This window comes from Mustela nigripes, chromosome 15 (assembly GCF_022355385.1).
Source record: "Mustela nigripes isolate SB6536 chromosome 15, MUSNIG.SB6536, whole genome shotgun sequence".
NCBI lineage: Eukaryota > Metazoa > Chordata > Mammalia > Carnivora > Mustelidae > Mustela > Mustela nigripes.
Genome location: NC_081571.1, coordinates 84403624 through 84423673, shown reverse-complemented (window position 1 = coordinate 84423673; position 20050 = coordinate 84403624). Strand labels below are relative to the sequence as shown.

Below are 20050 nucleotides of genomic sequence, written 5' to 3'. Positions count from 1 at the left end.
GCCACCAGAAATTTCATCATCGTTCTGTGGCTACTGAAAACATGCCTTTCCGTTCTATCTTGGCTTTCCTGCTAGTTGTGTGTTCTGATAAAAACTTGTTCTTTTCTTGGTTCTCTCAGATTTTCTGGGCTCACCACCTCTCCAGTTTTGTGGCTCCTGCCCCCCACCCCCCGCCTTCCCAAACACCCTGTGCTGGGCCGCATTGGCCTTTCACTGCAACAACACCCTCGCCAACCCTGATTCGTGAGCGGACAGGTCAGCTCCACTCCTGAGAGGGCCGCCCCGTCTACCCACTTCCGTGTTTCTCTGTCCACCATCCTGGACATGGACTTTGAGTTGCTTAACAGGAGAATGTGTCGTTTGCATACCACAAGTTTTATTAATGTAATTTTAAGGCCAATTAAACTAATTTTATTCAGAGTTAAGTCTACATTAAATTACAAGATTAACAATTTCTAGAGACAATGAACGTAAAATTTAAGAAGTAGAAATCTATTTGGTCTCTTACAGACCATGTAGTATAGAACAGACAAATGAAAATTTACAAATATAGAAATAATACTTCAAGAGTGAAGATTTTCACATGGAAACCCATAAGATGTCGTATTTTAAACACGCATGTTTCAAAAAGGGAGAGATTTTTAATAATTTAGCACAAAATTAAATTATATAAACTTGGTATATCCCAGAAAATATTGCTTTAAACACTTATACCATGATCAAAATTCCTTTGGTAGCTTTTAATCAAAATGAAACATGCTATTATGTAAAATATAAAGTACTTTTAAATGTTACCAGAAAAGTATCTTTGTTACAGTTACGGCACTAACACCCCTGCCCCTGCTCAGCCTCACCTATATACACACAACGTGAAACCAAGGTGCCAACAAAATCCTTTTAATCTTTTGACAAAATAACCTCTGCTTCACAACAGCAAGATTGAAGTCTCCTAGAAAACTTTTTACAGTGGCCCCAGCACAGAGCGCAACGGCCGTCCCCGTGCAGGGCTGTGAAACCAAACTTTATTCGAGCAATTAAATCAAACAGCAGCTCCCCCGACGCAAAAACAGGGGCTGCTTGACGCAATCTGTACACACACAAGCACAACGTCCCCCAAGCCCCTGAACAGAAAATTCACAACAACTCCGTGGAAGAAGAGCAAAGACGCGCGCGGGCTCCCGCGGCAGGCACGCTGGCCCGGCGCTGTCCTGGCACACGAGAGAGGTCTCACTGAGAAACCTCGCTCTGCTCAGTCGTGAGAGCGAAAACGTATGGAAAATACAGGAAACAAACAGATGCCAGTTTGGGCTGCATGATGGATGAGCCAGTGTCTGACACCGACCGCTTCCTCCGACCACTTCCTCCTCATGCTCGCCCGCGCAGGGCTCTCGTTTCTAACCGGGCGTCCTGTCAACTGCGAGAGCCTGCCTTCAGGAGTCCGCCTGAGCCCCCTGCAGCCCGCAAATGCAGCCTGGAGGGTCTCTGCCGCTGTGCATTCATAATCACACACACACACACACACACACACACACACACAGGCCAAACCAAACCTTCAGCTTCCTGCCACAAGAGCAACATCTCACAAAGGAAACTCTTCTAACCAACATCTTCTCGTCCAATCGCAAGTCAACCTGCAACCGAGCACCAGAAACGATCTGCACGCCGAGAGAGTAAGGAGAACTCGAGGGAAAGCTACATATGTCGTTTGCAAACCCATGAACTTCGTAAAGGGCGACCCAAGAATCATCTCTTTTCCTTCTAATCCCAGAGTCTCCGTGCTGGCTCCATGTCAGAAGTCCTGGAAACAGCACGGTGGTGCGTCACTGCTCTGAAGGTACATTCTAGTGTCTTGCTGAGACAAAAACACGTCAGGCCACATAGTGGTACTGATTCGGATTGTCCTTGTCTCTCTCCATATAGTCTCTGTCTATAAGAGATTCAATTCTCTTTTTCAAATCTCCAGGCTGAAAAAGAAAAGCAAAATGCCTCCATTATAGCAGCATTAAATTTACAAACAAAGGGAACAGAACGTATGCAAGAAGCACATGGTTACAAGCGTGTGCATGATTACAGGAGATGTACGTATCCATACGTCAACGACCATTACAAGCCAATTACAAAATGAACCCAGTGAAAGTCCCTGCACTTCAAAGACAGTGCTAACATTCTCCCTCGATCCAAGTGCTCCCCTGTGAATGGTCAGAGCAGGCCCTGAGGGGTCAAGAGGACTGCGCTCTCGGCCAGTGCTCACGGACTCCCAAGCACGGCAGCCCCACTCTGGGGGCCACACGTTGCATTTGTTTGACGGGAAATCCGACGGCATCTTCATCCTTTGTGAAGACGTGTCTCCCTAAGTCCCGTGCTGTGCGAGCGCGTCCTGGCGATCTATGCTTGGGCAGGGGGATGCCCCAGACTGCGAGTGCTCCCGTGCTGAAAGCAGACAATGGGCTTTGTGGCAAGGCTGCCTGGGAAGGGCGCCCCCGGCCCTGCTGTGGCAGGAAGCACACCTGTGACACATACGCACCAGCTTCCCCTGTGCAAGGGCACACGGTCCCTATCCAAGGCCTGGCCACCTGTTCAGCAACAGATCGTACATTCAGAAGACAAGGGGCCACCACACACCTCGCCCCCCGTTCAGTCCTTTAACTGTAGGTCTCTCATCTGCAAAGTGGAACTGAAGCCCCGCACAGCTAGAGGCAGGAAAGGACCGCGCCCGCAGCAGGGTCTCGTGACCGTGGAGAATGTGCCGTCTCCCGTGTGCACAGCAGCCCTGTGCCCGCCCGGGGAGACCCCTGCAGCCGCGTCGGCGTCTGCTCACTGAGCCATCTAACTGGGCCCCTCGGAGAGGACAGAGTCGGCTGCTCCTGTACCAGACCAGATGGCACGGGATCAGGGAGCCTCCACCCCTGAGGAACACGGGGCCGGCTAGGCACAGGCACCGGAAAGCCAGGTCTCGGGAGGATCTCACACCTCTCCAGGTGGAGGCTCACGCTTTCAAGTTTTCCCTAATGTTTCCCTATCCGCTGGGACCCCACATACGCCCAGGACAGCTCTCAGTCCTGGACACGCGCACGGACAGAAGGGTTCAGGGTCGACTTTCTTACGCACAGAAACAAGAAGATATTATCAAAACAGAAAAGCTCTGGTGCTTGTCGCTGCTGAGTAAATGAGCTGTCTGTGGGATCTCCCTGGGCATAATCTGGAGAGCCACACTACTACTGAGAGACACCGTCTGGAGCTGCGCCACAGGCCTCCCCTCCCCAGCAAGTACAACATCCCTGCAAGGGCGAGCGTTAGCGACCTCTCATTCCTGCGACGGTGACGGACAGCATTTGGGATGAAGACTCTGCTGTCCTCACCTGCCGGTTTTTCGACACTTGGTGGACGCACAGGTGGGCCTGTGCAGAAACGAGACCCCGTGGCGAGGGACAAATGAGTCTACGGTGTTACGAACGGAACACGTCTTTCCAATGTTCAGCACGACACGATACTTTTCATTAAGATAATATCCACTTACCTTTACTGGAAATTTCAGCTGATTGTACAATTCAGAAACTAGAAGGTTATGACCAAGAGTCTTTCTCATCTTCATTATCCTGACGATAGCCGCGTCGATCTGATACTGCCTGTCCTGGAACACGCGCTCCGTGGTGCTGACCTGCTCCTCCACCTGCACACGCGGACACACGACGGGTTATTTCAGAGTGTGGAGTTGGAGGAGAAACTTCTGATGCAAAGAAAGGCCAACCTTTGGGTAAATCCTGTTCTGTTACGCTAGCAAAACCTAGCTTCCCAAGGACAAGACGACTTCAGTACCAGACCTTCAAAAATAAAGTTATATTTCCCTCACAAAAAAGCTACAAAACACTATATAAATCCTACATATTCTGGATTAGATCCAGTAGCACAGTAAAAACAGCACAACAACTATCAGAGATCGCTCCAGAAATGTCAGCTTTGCTCATCATCCGGAAACCCACTACTGAAACTGAACATCTTCTTGATCTAAAACACATGTTAACATATAAGGAACAATTTAAAAAAAAAACAAAACCTGAACAGGATAAAAAGTTGGGTGATGGACACTGGGGAGGGTGTGTGGCTATGGTGAGTGCTGTGAAGGGTGTAAGCCTGACGAGTCACAGACCTGTACCCCTGGGGCAATAATACATTATAAGTTAATTAAAAATAAAACAGAAAGTTATTTCAGAGGCTCTAGCTATGCACTAAGAGAACTTTACTGAAGAGGAGCAGACACATAATAATTCTTTGTAGATGAGCTATAAACCCAAACACCCAAGAAAATCAACTGAAGAACGACCGAAGACCATGAGAATTCTGTAAAGGGGCCGGAAACCAGATACAACCGCGAAGACAACGGTGTTCACGGACACGTGCGCGCAGAATGTGCACCAGCGCGAGGGTCAGCGCTGCACGGGCCCTGCTTGCCTGCAGCCCTCGGTGCCTCCCCCCGGCCTTCATGGGTGTGACCTGCCTCTCCAGGCCTCATCCAGCTCGGCTCTGCCTTTGGCAGGAAAGCCTTCCCTGACCCTCGGGATTAGACCGGCCTTCCTGGACTTCTCAGTCATGACTCTGACCTCAAGTCTAACAAGCTCATTGGAACGTAATCATCTAGCACCTGTTGGCTCAAAGTTCCCCGAGACAGACACTTGGTAAGAATGTGTTATTGTTAACAGATGAATTCTCGGTGCTTCACAGAGGACCTGGCCCAGAGAAGGTGCTTGGTATTTGTAGAAAAATCCCACGAAGAGAAGAGATTTATATCCATATATATACAAACACAGATATAAATCAGACTTAGTATGATAAAAACGAAAACTGGAAATTTTAATGTAATGCACTGATTAAAAAATGTCCATGTTCTTATTCAGAGGGCTAAGACAAAGTAAAATTACTCTCAAGCTCCCTTGGAGAATATGTTTATAGGAACAGACACATCCATTAAAAGAATTTTGAGTGCTGGTCTTAAAACAGATCAATCAATGTCACAGAACACAATTGAGAAACTGACCCATAATATGTAAACTTAATAAATAAAGGGGACAATTCAAATAAGTTGTCAAAGAATTGTATTTTCAATCCATAGTTTTAGAACAGGAAAAGTAGTTAGATTGCTTTTTGATATTAAAGTAATTTCTACATTGCCCAAAGAAAAACTTAAATGTAAAAACTACCAGAAAAATACAAGTAACTATTTTTTAAATGTTGGGGTAAAGGAAGGGCTTTGTTCCTAGGCACGACCCCCCAGGTCTGAGACCATGAAAGCAAAGACTATACTTAAGAACTTAAAAAGTACGATGTGACACACAAAAGTGTCACAAATGATAAAGGGTCAGTCTCTTGAATACACACGAACATTTCCTAGTGAGAACGAATATGCCAGCAAATGTGCCAGTGACGTGAACAAGGGATTAAGTAGACACAAAAGCCAACGGCTCACCACGAAACGGCCGCAGCGACAAACGCTGACAGGTGCTCAGCCAGGAGGCTTTGTCAACACCGCGCTAATTCACACAGCCTGTGGTCGTATTAGGTCTACTTTAAAAGATGAAGACTTGGGGATCAGAAAGACTACGGAATGTGCACAAGCTATGAAGTGGCATAGAGACGCTCCAGTTCCAGCTAAGGCCGGCCAGCAGGGTGGGCAAAGGCAGGTGGAGGGAAGCCGGCCTCCGCGACGCTGGACACTGGAATCTGGTGCAAGTCCTTCCGTTCGGCAAAGGCTGGTCAAACTAACAAAAGGACACGTTCTTTGACCCTGTAATTCAACAGGGACAATTTTGTTTTATTATTTTATTTTCTTAGATTTTAAAAGTTTACTTATTGGACAGAGAGAGACAGCGAGAGAGGGAGCACAAGCAGGGGGAGTGGAAGGGGAAGCAGGCTCCCCGCTGAGCAGAGAGCCCGATGTGGGGCTCCATCCCAGGACCCTGAGATTGTGACCCGAGCCGAAGGCAGAGGCTTAACCCACGGAGGCACGCAGGCGCTCCGCAGGACAATGTCTTTAGACTGAAGAAACAAACAGGCCAGGATGTCTCATGGAACGTCATTTCCCGTAGAGACGGAAGGAGCTTAAATGCCTTTCAACACGGCTTTGTCAAGCTCCCACAGATTCACACAACCAACTGATCTGCTTCCGTGAAAACCCACGTCCTGACACGGCAAGAAGCCCACAGTAAAGAGTAAAAACGGGTCACAAATGCTACATACCAATGGTATACACAGAGTGATCCCATTAGAACAAAGCTGATCTATTTACAGCACTGGAGAAAGCTGCACCATTGCAAGCCGAAGCGGCAGGAGAGGTTGTCTCACGGGGAGCCGGAGGACAGCTCCACTTTGAGATCTGCACTCTAACACGGTGCACCTTCTACTCTATCAGAAATCCCTAATATTAAAAAAGATGGATCAAAGGACATATGCATTTAAATCTTTAACAAGTATGTCAAGTTGCCCACTAAAAGCATCTTTCAAGACAAAAACATAAAGAGAATGCCTGTTTTCTCACATACTTGCCAACTCTGGATATTATCAAACTTTTAAACATTTCCTACATTGACAGATTAAAAGTGGAATAAATTCCAATTAAAAACAATCACTGATGAGAATGAGTATCTTTTATATAGTTTACTGGCCTCTCGCGTTTCTGTGTGATCTCAACTTACTTCCAACTGGGCACTACCCGGACACCCGCGGGCAGGTGACACAGTCAGTGTCTCCACCGGGGAAGCCCCTGAGACCAACGGAAGCTGTCCTGACACTGTCTGAGGCGACCTCGCACCTTCACAAGGCCACTCCGCTCACACACACGCCCAGGGGCCAGCTGGACACTCCGTTCTGTATGTGGGAAGCAGGGGTGCCGCTGCCTTCCTGGCCTGCGTGCGCGACAACAGCCCCGGGGCGTGAGGGCGACCGCGTCAGGAAGGGCCTGAGGGCAGCGGCGCAGACCCTGCTCCGGACATGAGACAGCTGGTGTCTCGTCAAAGCTGCAGACGCTGCACCTGCACAGACCGCAGCAGCCACGTCAGTGGGCCTGCGACACCCACGACCCTCCGCACTTCCTCCCCAGGCCCTGGCCGAGGCCGAGGCTGAAGGGCGCCGGGCGCAAATAAGAAGGCAAGCGATGGGGTTTTGGACATGAGCTCTCGACGCTGACAGAGTCCGCCCGGCAGGGTCTGTTACCGCGCTCTACACGCGCTTGTCTCACGTCCAGCCCGACCATGAACACCAAGTGAACCGGTGCCACACCAGGGCGCACGACCAGGACCGTGGGCACCGGGGCCCCCGCGAGGAAGTTCGTACGTACGGTCTCCTTCATCTGGATCTGGTTGATCTTTATCCGGAACAACTTGTGCTTGAACTCCCCGTTGAACGTGAACGTGTCCCCGTCTTCCACCTCTTTGCCTTTCGGACTCTTAACCAGAACTCGGGCTTTGCCACAGGCCAGGGACTGTAACGTCCTTCGCAGCTCACTGTCCTCTGCATGGGGAGAAAACCAGGCAGCGGCCGCCATCAAAGGGAAGGAGACTCAGAAAGAGCGAAGGAGCCGTGATCTCCGTGTGGCCAGCAGAGCCCGAGCCCACATCCTCTCTTACACGAGCACAGGTTTTCACAACAAGGACATGCAGAAACCACGCGTTCATCCAGACAGCAGGACTCTTACCTATCCCCGTGGCCATTTTTATTTCTTCAAAGCTGAACGCATCCCCTTCGTTGAACATGAGAAGCACCAGCGTCTGGAAGAGGGACACTTGGAACTCCTTCTTTCCCTGAAAGAAGACGGGCACGGCGTGTGGGGAGTGGTCCGCACAGTCTAAGGAAAAGCTGAAAAGGTTCCTTTTCTCTCTCAAACTGTGTGGGGTGTGGGGCTAGGGGACTACTGACCAGCCACCAAACAAGCAGCAGCAACGGACTATACGAGAATAAAGAGAAGCTGGGCCTTGGACCTCACAGCATCTCCCACTTCTGTTCACCAAGTCCCCACGGCAGAGGCCTGCACACACACGCACACGCTGAGCACACACGCACACGCTAAGCACGCACGCTGAGCAAGCATGCACACTGAGCACGCACGCACGGAGCTCCATGCGGAGGAAAGCTGCAGGGCTGTGGGGGAGGGTCAGCTGTGCAGAGGCAGGTCAGGGTATGTGTGATTTACAGGTCGTGTACATATGTTTGCCTCATCTGCAGGATACAATGCATTAGTACGTTGTAACAGCAGCAAAGCAGAAATTTTGTCAAGTCTTTGCTTAGTGTATTCCATCAAATCTTATTTACAGAACTGAAGTCACCCAGTAACATGAAGGCACCGTTTTGTGGCCGCCTCTGTCATCATGGTACGCACTTTCCTCTCCTATCGCGTTCCCTTTACTACTAGCACCGAAACAGACAGGCTTATTCCCTGCTCTGTGCAAACGTCCTGTTAAGAGGAATTTCCAGAACCGGCACTACTGTGACAAGGCCTGTGACGTCAGAGGCTGGAGAGGCGCTGCCAACGGCCCTCCCAAACGCTCCCACGCTCCCACTAGTGAGAGGTGCTGCTCCTTGAAGTTTTAGCCTTGATCAATTCTGCACTTAAAATGTGGTATTTTACTGCATTTTAATACATGGCCCTTTCACTTGCAGAGAAGTAGAACATATTTTCATCGAACCCGATTTTCTTGGCCTTGCTTTCACGAGCCACCTCTATCCTTTGCTCTTTGTAAAGCAAAGGATGCTTCGCGGACTTGCGTGTCATCTTCGCAGAGGCCGTGCCCGCTTCTCTGCTGTGCCGGTTCTGGTCCGTGCGCCGCCCGGCCAACTGCCCTTTGCTCCTTTTTCAGTTAGGTGAACGCTTTTCTATTTTTATTGATCTCTTATTGACGTTTATTGGTTAGAGAATTAACCCTTCAAGTATTTCATTCTATTGACCCAGAAAAGCCAGTGCTGTTATACTGACCTTTTGTTTGTTACTGAAGCTCAACCACAATTTGAAAAATGCTAATAACATGTTTATAAAAAATAAGTGAACCAGACAAAGAACTTACTTCCTTAAACTCTGCTTTGAGAACAGCATGTCCCAGTGTCGTCTGCCACTGAAGTTTCCGACCACTGTGCTTTCCGAGATAAAATGTCTTAAATACTTCCTGAAGTTTAACCATCTGCCAAGTGCAGGAAAACAACACATGTAATCACAGTAACACCGCCATCGAAGACCACGTCCTGTGCAATTCACAGAGTTTTTACAGGTTTTCTCAGCGGAAGAGAAAGATCAGCTCTGTATTCTGACCGCTGTGGTTCCGGGCTCACCTACGGCGCTTGGAGCTGTGCGCCGTCCAGCACACCAGGGTCTCCTCCTGCCTGCAATGCTGCCGGAAGTGGTACCTGATGGGCGCACAGGCCGCACTTGGCAGCGCCCACACTACACACTGGGCTCCCCCAGCCCGTGGCAGAGACCGTCAGCACCACTGGCAACAGCCCCAGAGACGGTGGCCACAGGCCCCGCGGCTGCACCAGCTCCTGGTGCTCCGCCCACACCCCCCCTGCAGGGCAGGGCTGGGAGAGGCGGGGAACCTGCTTGCGCAGCCTGCGTCTGTTTCTGTCCTTACTTTCGGGGATTTCCTCGCACCTTCCAGACATTCTCCCAGTTCTTTACCGCTGTGACCCTGCTTCCAAGCTCCTGAGCCCCTCCTCCTTGTCCAGGGGTCCGTGCGGTCTACACCCCAGCACCCCACTCATCCTAACAGACAAGCTCTCTTATGTCCCCGACAGCGTTTCCACACGTGCTTTCTGAGGTGCCAGACGCCCCCCCGCCCTCTCTGTGCTCGGGTCCCTGGATGTGCCCCACTCTGCCCAGGACAGCCGAGTGCTGCTTCAGGCTGCAACTAGCGGATGAGCCTGACTAACAGCTCTGCACGGACGGCAGGCGGCGGCCGCCCCTGCCCTCCATGACACTCGTCGCTTAGACCTCCGTGTCTGTCTCACGTCCGTCCTTCGGAGCCTTCCTCGGTTGGTCTCCCGCCCACCCTGGCCCCCGGGGCACCGTCAGTTTCTGGCCCTCCGTGTCAGCCACTTGGCTCATTCCGTTGTCAGCATCCTTGGCTGCTTCCAAGTTCCAAGGAGCAAGAGTGAAACCCCCCCGAGGCTAGCCAAGGTCCCTCCATCTGAACGGCTGACCGCGCTGGCCTCTCCTGGCCTCCTCCACTTGACTCGGTGCACCACACCATGGCCCCTCGGGCTTCCAGGGGGAACCCACCACCACGCCCATCACCTGTGAGAACGCCTTCCTCACGGGTCTTCACTGGCTGCTCTTGCCTCTGGCAGCAGTCACAACGACTGGACAGGGAGCCCAGGGGCAGGGCCGCACTGCCGCACGGCAGGCATGAGGGAGTGAACCGACTCCACCTGCACTCCTCCTGTGCGTTCCTTCCAAGACACGACGCCCACCGGCTTCGTACCCACGCGGCAAACCTGTCCTCACGCTTCGAAACTATCACCCAAACCCATTACCTATCACCAACGTCAAATCCCAAACGTGACTGTCATTTCGTTTCTAAGTTTTCTAGTATGTATCTGAAAGGCAGCGACTCTGAGAACATGCATCTGATACCGTACGACCCCCAAACAAAATAAGCCAGTCCAGTGACACGCTTCTTACAAACGTTTTCCCGGAGATTAACTCCCAGCAGCAGTAAGAAGAGTGAGCGGCTAGCAGCTAATTCTGGGTGACTACTGTGCGCCGGTTACAGCCCCAGGATCAAAATGGACCAGAGACCTACATGTGGGAGCTACAACCACAAAGGCCTCAGAAGAAAACATACGAGTGCATTTCCATGGCCCTGGGCTGGCCATAGTTCTTAGATAGGACACCAAAAAGTAACAACAGAAAAACAGATCAGACTCTACCAAAACTCTAAAATCCTGTGCAAGAATCACTATTAAAAAAGGGAAAAGACAGCTTACACAACGGGAGAAGATATCTGCAAATCGCACACCCGATAAAAGGCGCAGTGTCCAAATACATAGAGAGCTCTGGCGATTTAGCAACAGGAAGGCAGGTTACACAGTGTCAAGACAGGCAAAGGACTCGCACAGAGGGTTCTTCCAAGAGCGACAGTGGCCAATGAGCACGGGAAATGACACTGAACAGTTTCATTCATTAGGGAGAAGCAGAACAAACCAAAATGAGACACTGCTTCTCTGCCGCTACGGCAGCTAAATGACGAATGTGGACACGGATGTGGAGACGCTGGAGGCCCGTGTGCCTCCGCCAGGAGTGGGAGCGGAGCAGGAGCCGCTGCAGAAACTGGGGGATGAGGGCCTTCACGCAAGCCAGCACTTCTGCTCCTAGGCATGAACCGCAAATGAACTGAAAGCAGGGACCCTGTATTTCCACGCCCGTCACAGCTGCGACACCTGCAGAGGCCAAAAGCCAAAAGCAACTCAAGTATCCGTGGACGGACGGACAGATGGATGGACGTGGTCTATAACACCCCGGAGTATCACTCAGCCCTAAAAAGGAAGGAGGCTTGATACAGGCTGCAGCACGGACGGGTCTTGAAACAGGAAGCCAAGAGGAAGCAGCCCGACACAAAGGCCACAACGTGAGGTTCCAAGGGTGTTAGTTCCAGAACAGGAGACCCAGAGATGGAGGGCTGGTGGGTGCCGAGTCTGGGCTGGGGGGGTGGGGCGGGAGGGAGCGTGACGGCTGCAGGCTCTGTCCACAGTGAACTAGAAGGTGCCTCCCAACTGCACAGCTTAAAGCCCTAAACTGTAGGTACACGTCACCTCCAACTGAGTTATTTCATTCATATTGTAGGCGTATTTTCTAAAAAGGCAGAGTATGGCCAGCCTCAAACATCTTTTGCTAGGAAACGAAGTACTGAAAAAAACACACAAGCATGTAGAAGGACAAAGGGCCTGTAAGAGAGCCAGCCAGCCGCGGGCCAGCCCGCGTGAACGTCGAGGCAAGTAACCAGGGGTCCGTGAGTTCGTACAGATAAAGACTGAGAAAGCCACTGCTCGTCAAGGTGAAAGTGGCCTCAGGCAGGAACTGCCCAGCAGGAGAGTCTGTGGGGAAAGAAGAGTATCATCTTCCCCCAGATTTTCACAATTACAAAAAGGAAACATACTAATCAGTCAAGACACCAGCGAACACCGTAACCCAATGACAACGTGAACCACCACCAACAGACGGGTGGTGGCCTCCTGCCATAGCGCCGAGCAAACCCGGGTGCGATTCTGGCTGAACAAGCATGGCTGGAATCGCATCACAAGCCACACAGAGACAATTCAAGAGAACGGGAGCCTCAGGAAAGAAAGATGATGGTGCAGGTGTGACGGAGGAGGGAGGCAGCAGCTAACTGGGCGGGGTCTGGACAAACCGGAATAGGGCTCCCCACGGGACAATCACTAGAGCAGAATCGGGGGTCTGAACCGGCAACGCGCCCACCGAGGTATTAGGGGCAGGAGCCCATTTCTCGCACGGGGAGGAGCGTGCCGCACTTCCACGTAGAGAGAAGGAGCGCCGGCGGCAGGGCTGGAGACACGGGAAGTCACTTCTGGGGACCCTTCGAACTATTCTTGCAAAGTCCGTCCAAATCTTCACTTACCTCAAAATAAGAAGCAAAAAACTCGGCAGCATCCCAAGAGGCACAGCCTGGTGGACCCACCCAGCCGGCCTGCTGCACAGTGAGGGGTGAGGGGAAGCGAGGTTTGCTGCACGGGGCTCCGTTTGGGGTATGACATACAGAGGCCCCGGAAAATGTGGGAGCTGGGGAGGCAGGGGGTGCGTGGCACCTACAAGCAGCTTTGGACACAGCCTCTGCACCTGCAGACACAGTCGCACTCCCCACAGGGCGGGGATGAGAGCCATCTGGGGTGCTGAGCCCGGGAGGTCCAAGTGTGCCCAGGCTCAGGGATGCCCAGGCTAGAGTCCGAGTGCCTGCGCGGGCTGAGAAGGGAGCTGAAGGGCTCTGGGACCGTCAGTGTCTACAGCAGAGGCAGAGGACAGGCAGAAGACCGTGTGTAAACTGGTGCGACACCAGTACTTCAACAATTAATTAAAAACAAACTAAAAACTAAAACCACAAAGGCAACCAGTAGGGTGAGAAACAAGAAAATCCTGGAAGACATGGTCTTGGAAATAACACAAGCAGCCTTCAGAGGGACTGCTTCCAACCGGGGCTCCCAGCTCCCACTACTCCATGCCTTTTTGGGCCTTTCCAGAAGGTCCTCTCGTCCCTGCTCTTTTTACTTCCGGAAACACACCAGAAGCAGCCCTCTTCCCTGTCACCTGGTATTAATAATTAATGGGGCCGACGTTACGTACCCGAGCTCAGGACCCTCCTTCCTACCTGCAAATCCCCAGCAGGCCCACAGCTGTGGCTAACCTACAGATCCCTGAGCAGTGGTGCCCACGAGACCCGCCGTGTTGACCCTGGGACGAAGGACAACCAGCAAGTACTGCCTCCTAGCGCCTGTGCTGCTGCCTTCTCCCTGGTCAGCCAGGGGACTGGGGGGGGGGCGGGCAGGGGACAGAAGGAGCCGGACAGGGACACAGGCAGTCCCTGAGCATCGCTGCTTTCCAGAGACTACATGGACACTGGATCTTTGAGGGCACGATTTAAAAATCCTCTCATTCGGTATCTGGTGATAGACAACACGTCTGAGCCTGGCTGACGTGCAGAATGTCTATGGCGGTTTGGTGGCGCTGACGTACGTACGAACACAGGGCAGACACTCTCTCAGACACTCGCCTCTGGCGTTAAATGCACCTCCATGGGCGTGTACGTTGGCCAGTAGCCCATCGTAAGTATGTTCACGGTCAGATCTATGGAGCCTGGCTCGCTCTGGTTCTGCATGTACTGAAAACAAAACAAGATAGAGTAAGTATTGTAGAATATCATCAAAAACAACGAGTTCGTGAAAAGGTAAACGGTGTAATTTTCAAAATATAGCTCAACACGCGTTTGTATTTAGTCCTAAGGACACATTCCACTGAAGCCACAGAACACTTGTTCCAAAGTCACTTGGGATATTTTTCCTGCTTTTCTGGTTATGTTACCAACACGGGATGCTATTGCACTTGTTTAAGTCATATTTTTGTTAGTGAATTTTTAGGGATTATTCTTCTTTTCCATTTTGAATTTAAGTGACTCACACGCGTGAGACACGAGGTGTCGTTCTGAAGGCCGCGGGCCTGACACAACGTGAATGGGACTGCGTACGCACGGCTGTTCTACTTGAACGAAAATAGAGCTTGCCTGCTTAAACTGGACCATGATGTCCTTGGAGAGCTCCATGTCCTTGAACATGCCTTCCAGCTTGCTGGTGAAAGCGGCGCCGCACTCTGGGGCACAAGCAGAGGGCGTGAGTGGCACCGGGCACGGGGCGCAGCGCGGCGGCAGACGGGCCTGGCCCCACACTTACCATGCTTTAGCTTGGACAGCATTGATTTCTCAGCATCTACTGAGGCACTTTTCCCAACAAGAAGTCTTTTTGCCAAATCCTTTTTATAAAATGCTTCAAAGACATCTTTCCCTGTTTGTAACCAATTGAGAACAACATAAGACATCAGACAGTTAACACGCCAACATTCCCTCCGACTGCGGGACGTCTAGGCGCTGGCTCTGCGGCTCTAACTCGGAAGCCTCCCTGGGCGCTGCCCCCAGAGAGCACGTGCACGGCCATCGATGGGCGGCTGTCCCTCCACCCCCTGTGCTAGTGCCGAAGTGGAAATGTCTCGGGCAAGTCTTCGCCAGGAAAGACGGCCCCAGACAGAAGTCTGGACAGGTAAGCTCCCCTCCATGCTGAGTGTTAACAGCCACAACGTGGGGGCGCGTCTCACCGTGGATGAACCTGAATATGATCATGACCTTGTCAAGAATCCTCTCCAGCTCCTCGTCCGTGGCTTCTTTATTACCCGCTCTCAATTTTGAATCAACATGCTTTGCTGTGAGATCAAGAGCTTAAATTATCTGAAGAACTGATACACTTTCTAATTACAGAAAAAGAACATCGTTAACTTCCATACACAAACAGCAGGTGGCAGCACTGGAACCTTTCCAAAATGACATTGATCAGAGACAAAAGGTAGATAATCTGATTTTCTAAGATAAGTACTCTCAAATCCTGTGAGAATAAATACTTGAATCACATGCCTGGGCTCCACAACACCACCACTGCAGAAACCGGAATGGCCTGCCTTTGAGGGATGCCGCACGGATCAACCACCGGACGGGGCTTGGCCAAGAGCTGAATATTGGTCTTTGGAGAAACCACAATCCATAAAGTGGTATAAAGGCCAAACTGAACTGCCTTGTGAATTTCTTTTGTTGCTTTTTTTTTTTTTTTTTAAGATTTTCTTACGTAATCCGTCTGTTCAGAGTGAGGCTCGAACCCACAACCCCCAGATGCAGAGTTGCACGGTCCACCGTCTGAGCCAGCCAGGGGCCCCTCTTGCTGCTGCTTCTATTAGTTTTTTCTTAACAGTTTTTTATTATCCAATACCCTGAACACACACAGAGGCAGAGAACCGCACGATGAACCTCTGTTCCCATCACACACTCTCAACAGTAGTAGGGAGCCCAGTCCTGAGTCACTGCTTTGACTCTCTCTCTCTTTGCCCTCCACCTAAAAAGTTTCACTGACTGGTCTACAAATCTTGAAATATGTTTTATATTATGACAACGTAATTAAATAAACTGATCATTTAAAAACGGTTTCATCTTAAACCATGTTATCTTTTAAGACCTCATTCGATTTTATCCTACTTTAGTCCCGATGTGAGGACACAGAGGTAGGGACTGAGTATATCTTCATGCTGAATGCGCTCCACAGATCAGTCAGGTCACCCTCACAACCCTGAGACGCGGGAGTCGAGCAAATCCTCCTCACCCAGTTTCTGGGCACAAATTGCTTGCTGTAATCACGACAGAACCAAACACTGTTTTTGCCAAACACAGCCCTGGAGCTGCTAGTGCAGGACGTGCACGAGAGAATACAGTTTTGTCCCTTCCTTCTGTGACGTCAAGCTTCATCTTTACAAAATTACTACTGTGCTCACCCTCACAGAAATGTCACATGCTTAATACAAACGTAATGCACACGTTTTTAAAAACGAGTGTCCCAATGCGGTGTAACACCTCCCCTCCTTAAGAGGAGCTTAAACATTTGGGGAAAAAAAACATCTGCTTGAGTTCCGCCTTATTTTCCTGTATTTAAAAACCGCCTGGAAGGCTGTTTTCCTACCTATCAGCTCCGCGGGCTTATTTGGCCTCTTGTTGATGAACGTTTCAAAGGACTCCTTCATCAGGTTGATGAACTTCTCATTCCTCTGGAAGCACACTTCTATCACATGGTCTACCCGATCCTTAAAATCCAGCAGATCCTGCACCATATCTTTGTCTTTCTCAGGATTGATCACAATTGTTGTCCCAAAAGTCTACAAGAACACATACACAAACTCATCCACAGGCAATGGTAACACACTTCTGCTCTCCATCACGATACTTTCATGTAAATTAATTACTGTTGGTGTTAATCACCAAGCAATTTCAAGTTTCACAGATTCACCCCACGTTCAAAAGACTAAGCAAATATACAATTAATGCTTCAGTGTTAGAATTCTGCTTCTGGGAGAATTTATCAATTAGTGTGCCCAGTTTTTATTTACTTATTTTTTTTTCAAGAGTTTATTTATTTTTATTTAAGAGAGTGACAGAGAGCTTGAGGGGGGTAGGGGCAGAGGGAGAGGCAGACTCCTGCTGAGCAGGGAGCCCAATGCAGGACTCCATCCTGGGACTCTAGGGTCACCGCCTGAGCCAAAGGCAGCCACTTAACCAACTGAGCCCCCCTAGCGCCCCAGTATCCACTGTTTTTAAAAAACCTTTTACATATGAATTCCTCAATCAGAAGTCGCCATCAGCCCCACACACCCACTTGGGACTTCCTGACTGCAGAACTCCTTCTCCCCCACTGCCAGCCAGCAAGAACTCAGCTGTTAGCCTGTACCTCTAGCCCAAACATGCCCTATCCAACATGTAATGGCTGCCCAAGGCATTCACACCCCAACAGCACAGATCATGCGAATCCAAGTCCTGCTTCGTGTGTCTACGAAGACAGAGACGGCAGCCCCAAGTGCAGTGCCCGTGCCCAGCCGCGGGCCAGCAGACCGGGACGAACTGCCTCCCCTCCGAGGAATGGAGCCCGAGAACAATCGGCAGGCTTGCCAGCACGGAGAGGTCCTCTGCCAGACAGAGCCCTGCCCTCCAGAGGAAGGTGACCTTGCCACACCAACCGCCCTTCCTAGAGCATGGTCCTGTCCGGCCCCCTCCTTGCCTATAAACGTCTGCTGGACCGCACAGCAATCCGGGGCTGCTTTCTACCTGCTGGATGGTTCACTGCCCAGTTCATGAATCACCAAATACAGCCAATGAGATCTTCAAAATGTACTCAGTCGACTCCTGTCCTTTAGTAGAAGAACACGTATGTTTCTGGAAACGTGGCCTTGGTACAACCTACACATGCACTTGGGTGTCACAGACATAGTGGACAGACACCGTACGGCCAGCAGGGCTGGGACTTTCTGCTCTGGACCCTTCTGTTCTGACTGCATTTAAAAATAATATACACGCACTGCCCAGGGTCAGCTTTCCTGTGACCGACACACGCCGGTGTTTCGTCACTGTGACTGCTCATCCGCGATGGACGTGCAGCAACGGACTCGCACGGCCTAGATAGACACCTGTCAAGGGGCACCTCCCATGTTCAGTCCTGCTCCCTGCGGCTGCTCACACACCCTCGTTCTCCAGCAGACTTCCCGGACCGCGAAGCCCCCATGCTGCGGTACACATCTGGGGAGGTGCGTGTGTGCCCGAGCGGTCCACGTGGGCACAGATGTGCGATTTTCAGACTGTTCCACACAGCGGCATGAAAGCCCCCCATCACCCCTTCTATTTACCGAAGTTTTCCTTGTGATAATTACAGGTTCGCACGCAGCAGAGTGAAGAGAACCCTCATACACAGCCTACCAGCTGCCCCAGATGCTAACATGGGGCCCAACGAGAGAGCAGCACTGCAGCTGGGGTCTGAGCGCTGGTACCCCGCACCCACCTTCTCCAGACTGCCCCAGTTCCACTTTCCACTTGCCCCCCCCAGCCATGGGGGTGTAACCTATGGCCAGGGTCAGACGCTGAGCCCTCCGACACAAGCACCCTCCTGCCACCGTCCTGTAACCACACGCCAACATGGCAAGAAACGCCAAAGTGTCGTGAAAATCGCAGTCCTGGGGGGCTAGGACATGAAGCGGCATACACACCGAAGGGATACACCAAAACGCGTAAGAATTCTCATGGGCGAAGGCATGGGGTGCTTAAAGAGCAGAGTCTCAAAATTGGCGACCCTTGAAAATCATGGCTGCAACTGGACCTGGAGCTCAGGGAGCTCACGAAAGGCAGACCTTCATCACAGCTGGCTGTACGCGGTGCCTGCACTGCTGGCATCATCCTTACAGACAAAGGTTTGCGCCAGCAATCTGGAAGGAAGTGTAGGACTTCGGTCTACCCATGCAGCTGTCCCACGAAAACCATGGTGCCTGCAGACCGCCCAGCTCCTCTGCCAGGCGCCACACACCCTGGAGGTGGAGTGTCCGCCCGACGTGCGGCACAGCCACAGCCACGGCACAGCCACGCCCCGCCGAGACGGCCCCACGCACCTTGATGTAGTCGCTCCAGTGCTGCAGCAGGACCTGCTGGCCACCCTTCACGCGGCTAAATAGCTGGTACATCTGAGTGAGGTCAGGCACTCTGTTCTCGTCAAGCAGGTGGTCCAGCCCTGAGGCGGCACATCAGACAGAAGCATAGTCGGTGAGCACCGTGAAAACCCCAGCCACTGCAGAAGGCAGGGGCTGGGGCTGCTCTGTGCGCGCAGGCTGGGCTCTGGGCTCAGACCTGACCCTGTTGGGCAGGGCCGTTTCCTGAGCACCTGGGCAGCTGTGTTCCTTGATCCGTCAGGTCTCGCTCACACCACGGCCTGACCAGCGCGCCCCAATCAGCCCCATGTTACCCATCATGTAGTTCATCGCTCAGAGAGTGGATCTGTCGCGGGGCGGGGGGGGTTGGTGTGTGTCACCATGTCTCATCTTTTAGCTGATTGTTCATTTTTCTTATAATTTCTAATTTCTGTTTATAATTCTGGGCCTTCCCATGATTAAGCTTTACGGTCTCCAACATCCTGAAGCAGATCCTGTAGCTCCAAGGACTTCCAAACGGTAACAATCAGCACTTAGACGCACTACACAACGTGCTAGGAGACGCGAGAGCCATGCCCACTCGGACACCCAGGGCAGGAAGCACACTCTGAAGGGCAGGAGTGAGGCAGGAGCACAGACTGAGCCAATCCAGCAGCCCACGGTGGCTGTGAGTCATCGATCCCCCGGGCTTATGGGCACTGTGACAGATGTGGTGGGAGAGAGCACGGCCTGGTCAGCACTGCCACATGCTCGCTCGTCCAGGAGACCCAGGATGGAGACGCGCACTCTGGTGCGAGTCCCCAGCCACATGGCATCACCCACGCAGAGGGCGTGGGGAGGAAGTCCCCGCGACAACCCAAGGGCCTGTTCGAGCAGCCTACACCCGCGGTGCTCTGCATGGGCCAGCGCCACGAGCACGGGCCCGGTGACGGAGGACGAGCACCACACGAGGACCCAGCGCGAGCTGTCTGCGGTCGGTCTTGGCCGCTTAGGCTAAGGGCACCCTCCGTGGGCTTTCTACCACAGGCCGCTCACTACTTCCCGGAACTCATTTTCCTTGAGAGCCAACATGGTCGTTATTCTCCCTGACTTCCAGCGACTGTCGTATCACAACACGTCTTTCCCTGGCTACGTCGTTTGCTTTCTTAATGTATTAAGGACGGTCATTCGGTCTGACAGGACAGTTAAGAAAACCTACCTTTGTGCAGAATTGCTGTTAAATGTTCTCCTAACAGCTGCTTCTCCACACAAGCAATCAGTGGCTTCCTGCGAGAGCAAACACCCGTGTCAGAGATGGCG

General features: G+C 51.7%; 1 protein-coding gene across 1 annotated transcript in view; it reads right to left on the bottom strand.

The window, feature by feature from the left end:
* Positions 1–356: 356 nt before the first annotated feature.
* The window catches only part of CUL4A (cullin 4A), a 41293-nt gene continuing 21599 nt past the window's right edge, over positions 357–20050 (bottom strand). Inside the window, exons 8-19 of the mRNA XM_059378278.1 lie at positions 19950–20017; positions 18716–18834; positions 16252–16444; positions 14849–14953; positions 14431–14541; positions 14265–14350; positions 13758–13865; positions 9048–9161; positions 7685–7790; positions 7328–7500; positions 3518–3670; positions 357–1964 (exon numbers count right to left, since the gene is read on the bottom strand). Of these exons, the coding sequence (XP_059234261.1) occupies positions 1869–1964; positions 3518–3670; positions 7328–7500; positions 7685–7790; positions 9048–9161; positions 13758–13865; positions 14265–14350; positions 14431–14541; positions 14849–14953; positions 16252–16444; positions 18716–18834; positions 19950–20017 (1432 nt within the window). The 3' untranslated portion in view covers positions 357–1868. The remainder of the gene's footprint in view (positions 1965–3517; positions 3671–7327; positions 7501–7684; positions 7791–9047; positions 9162–13757; positions 13866–14264; positions 14351–14430; positions 14542–14848; positions 14954–16251; positions 16445–18715; positions 18835–19949; positions 20018–20050) is intronic.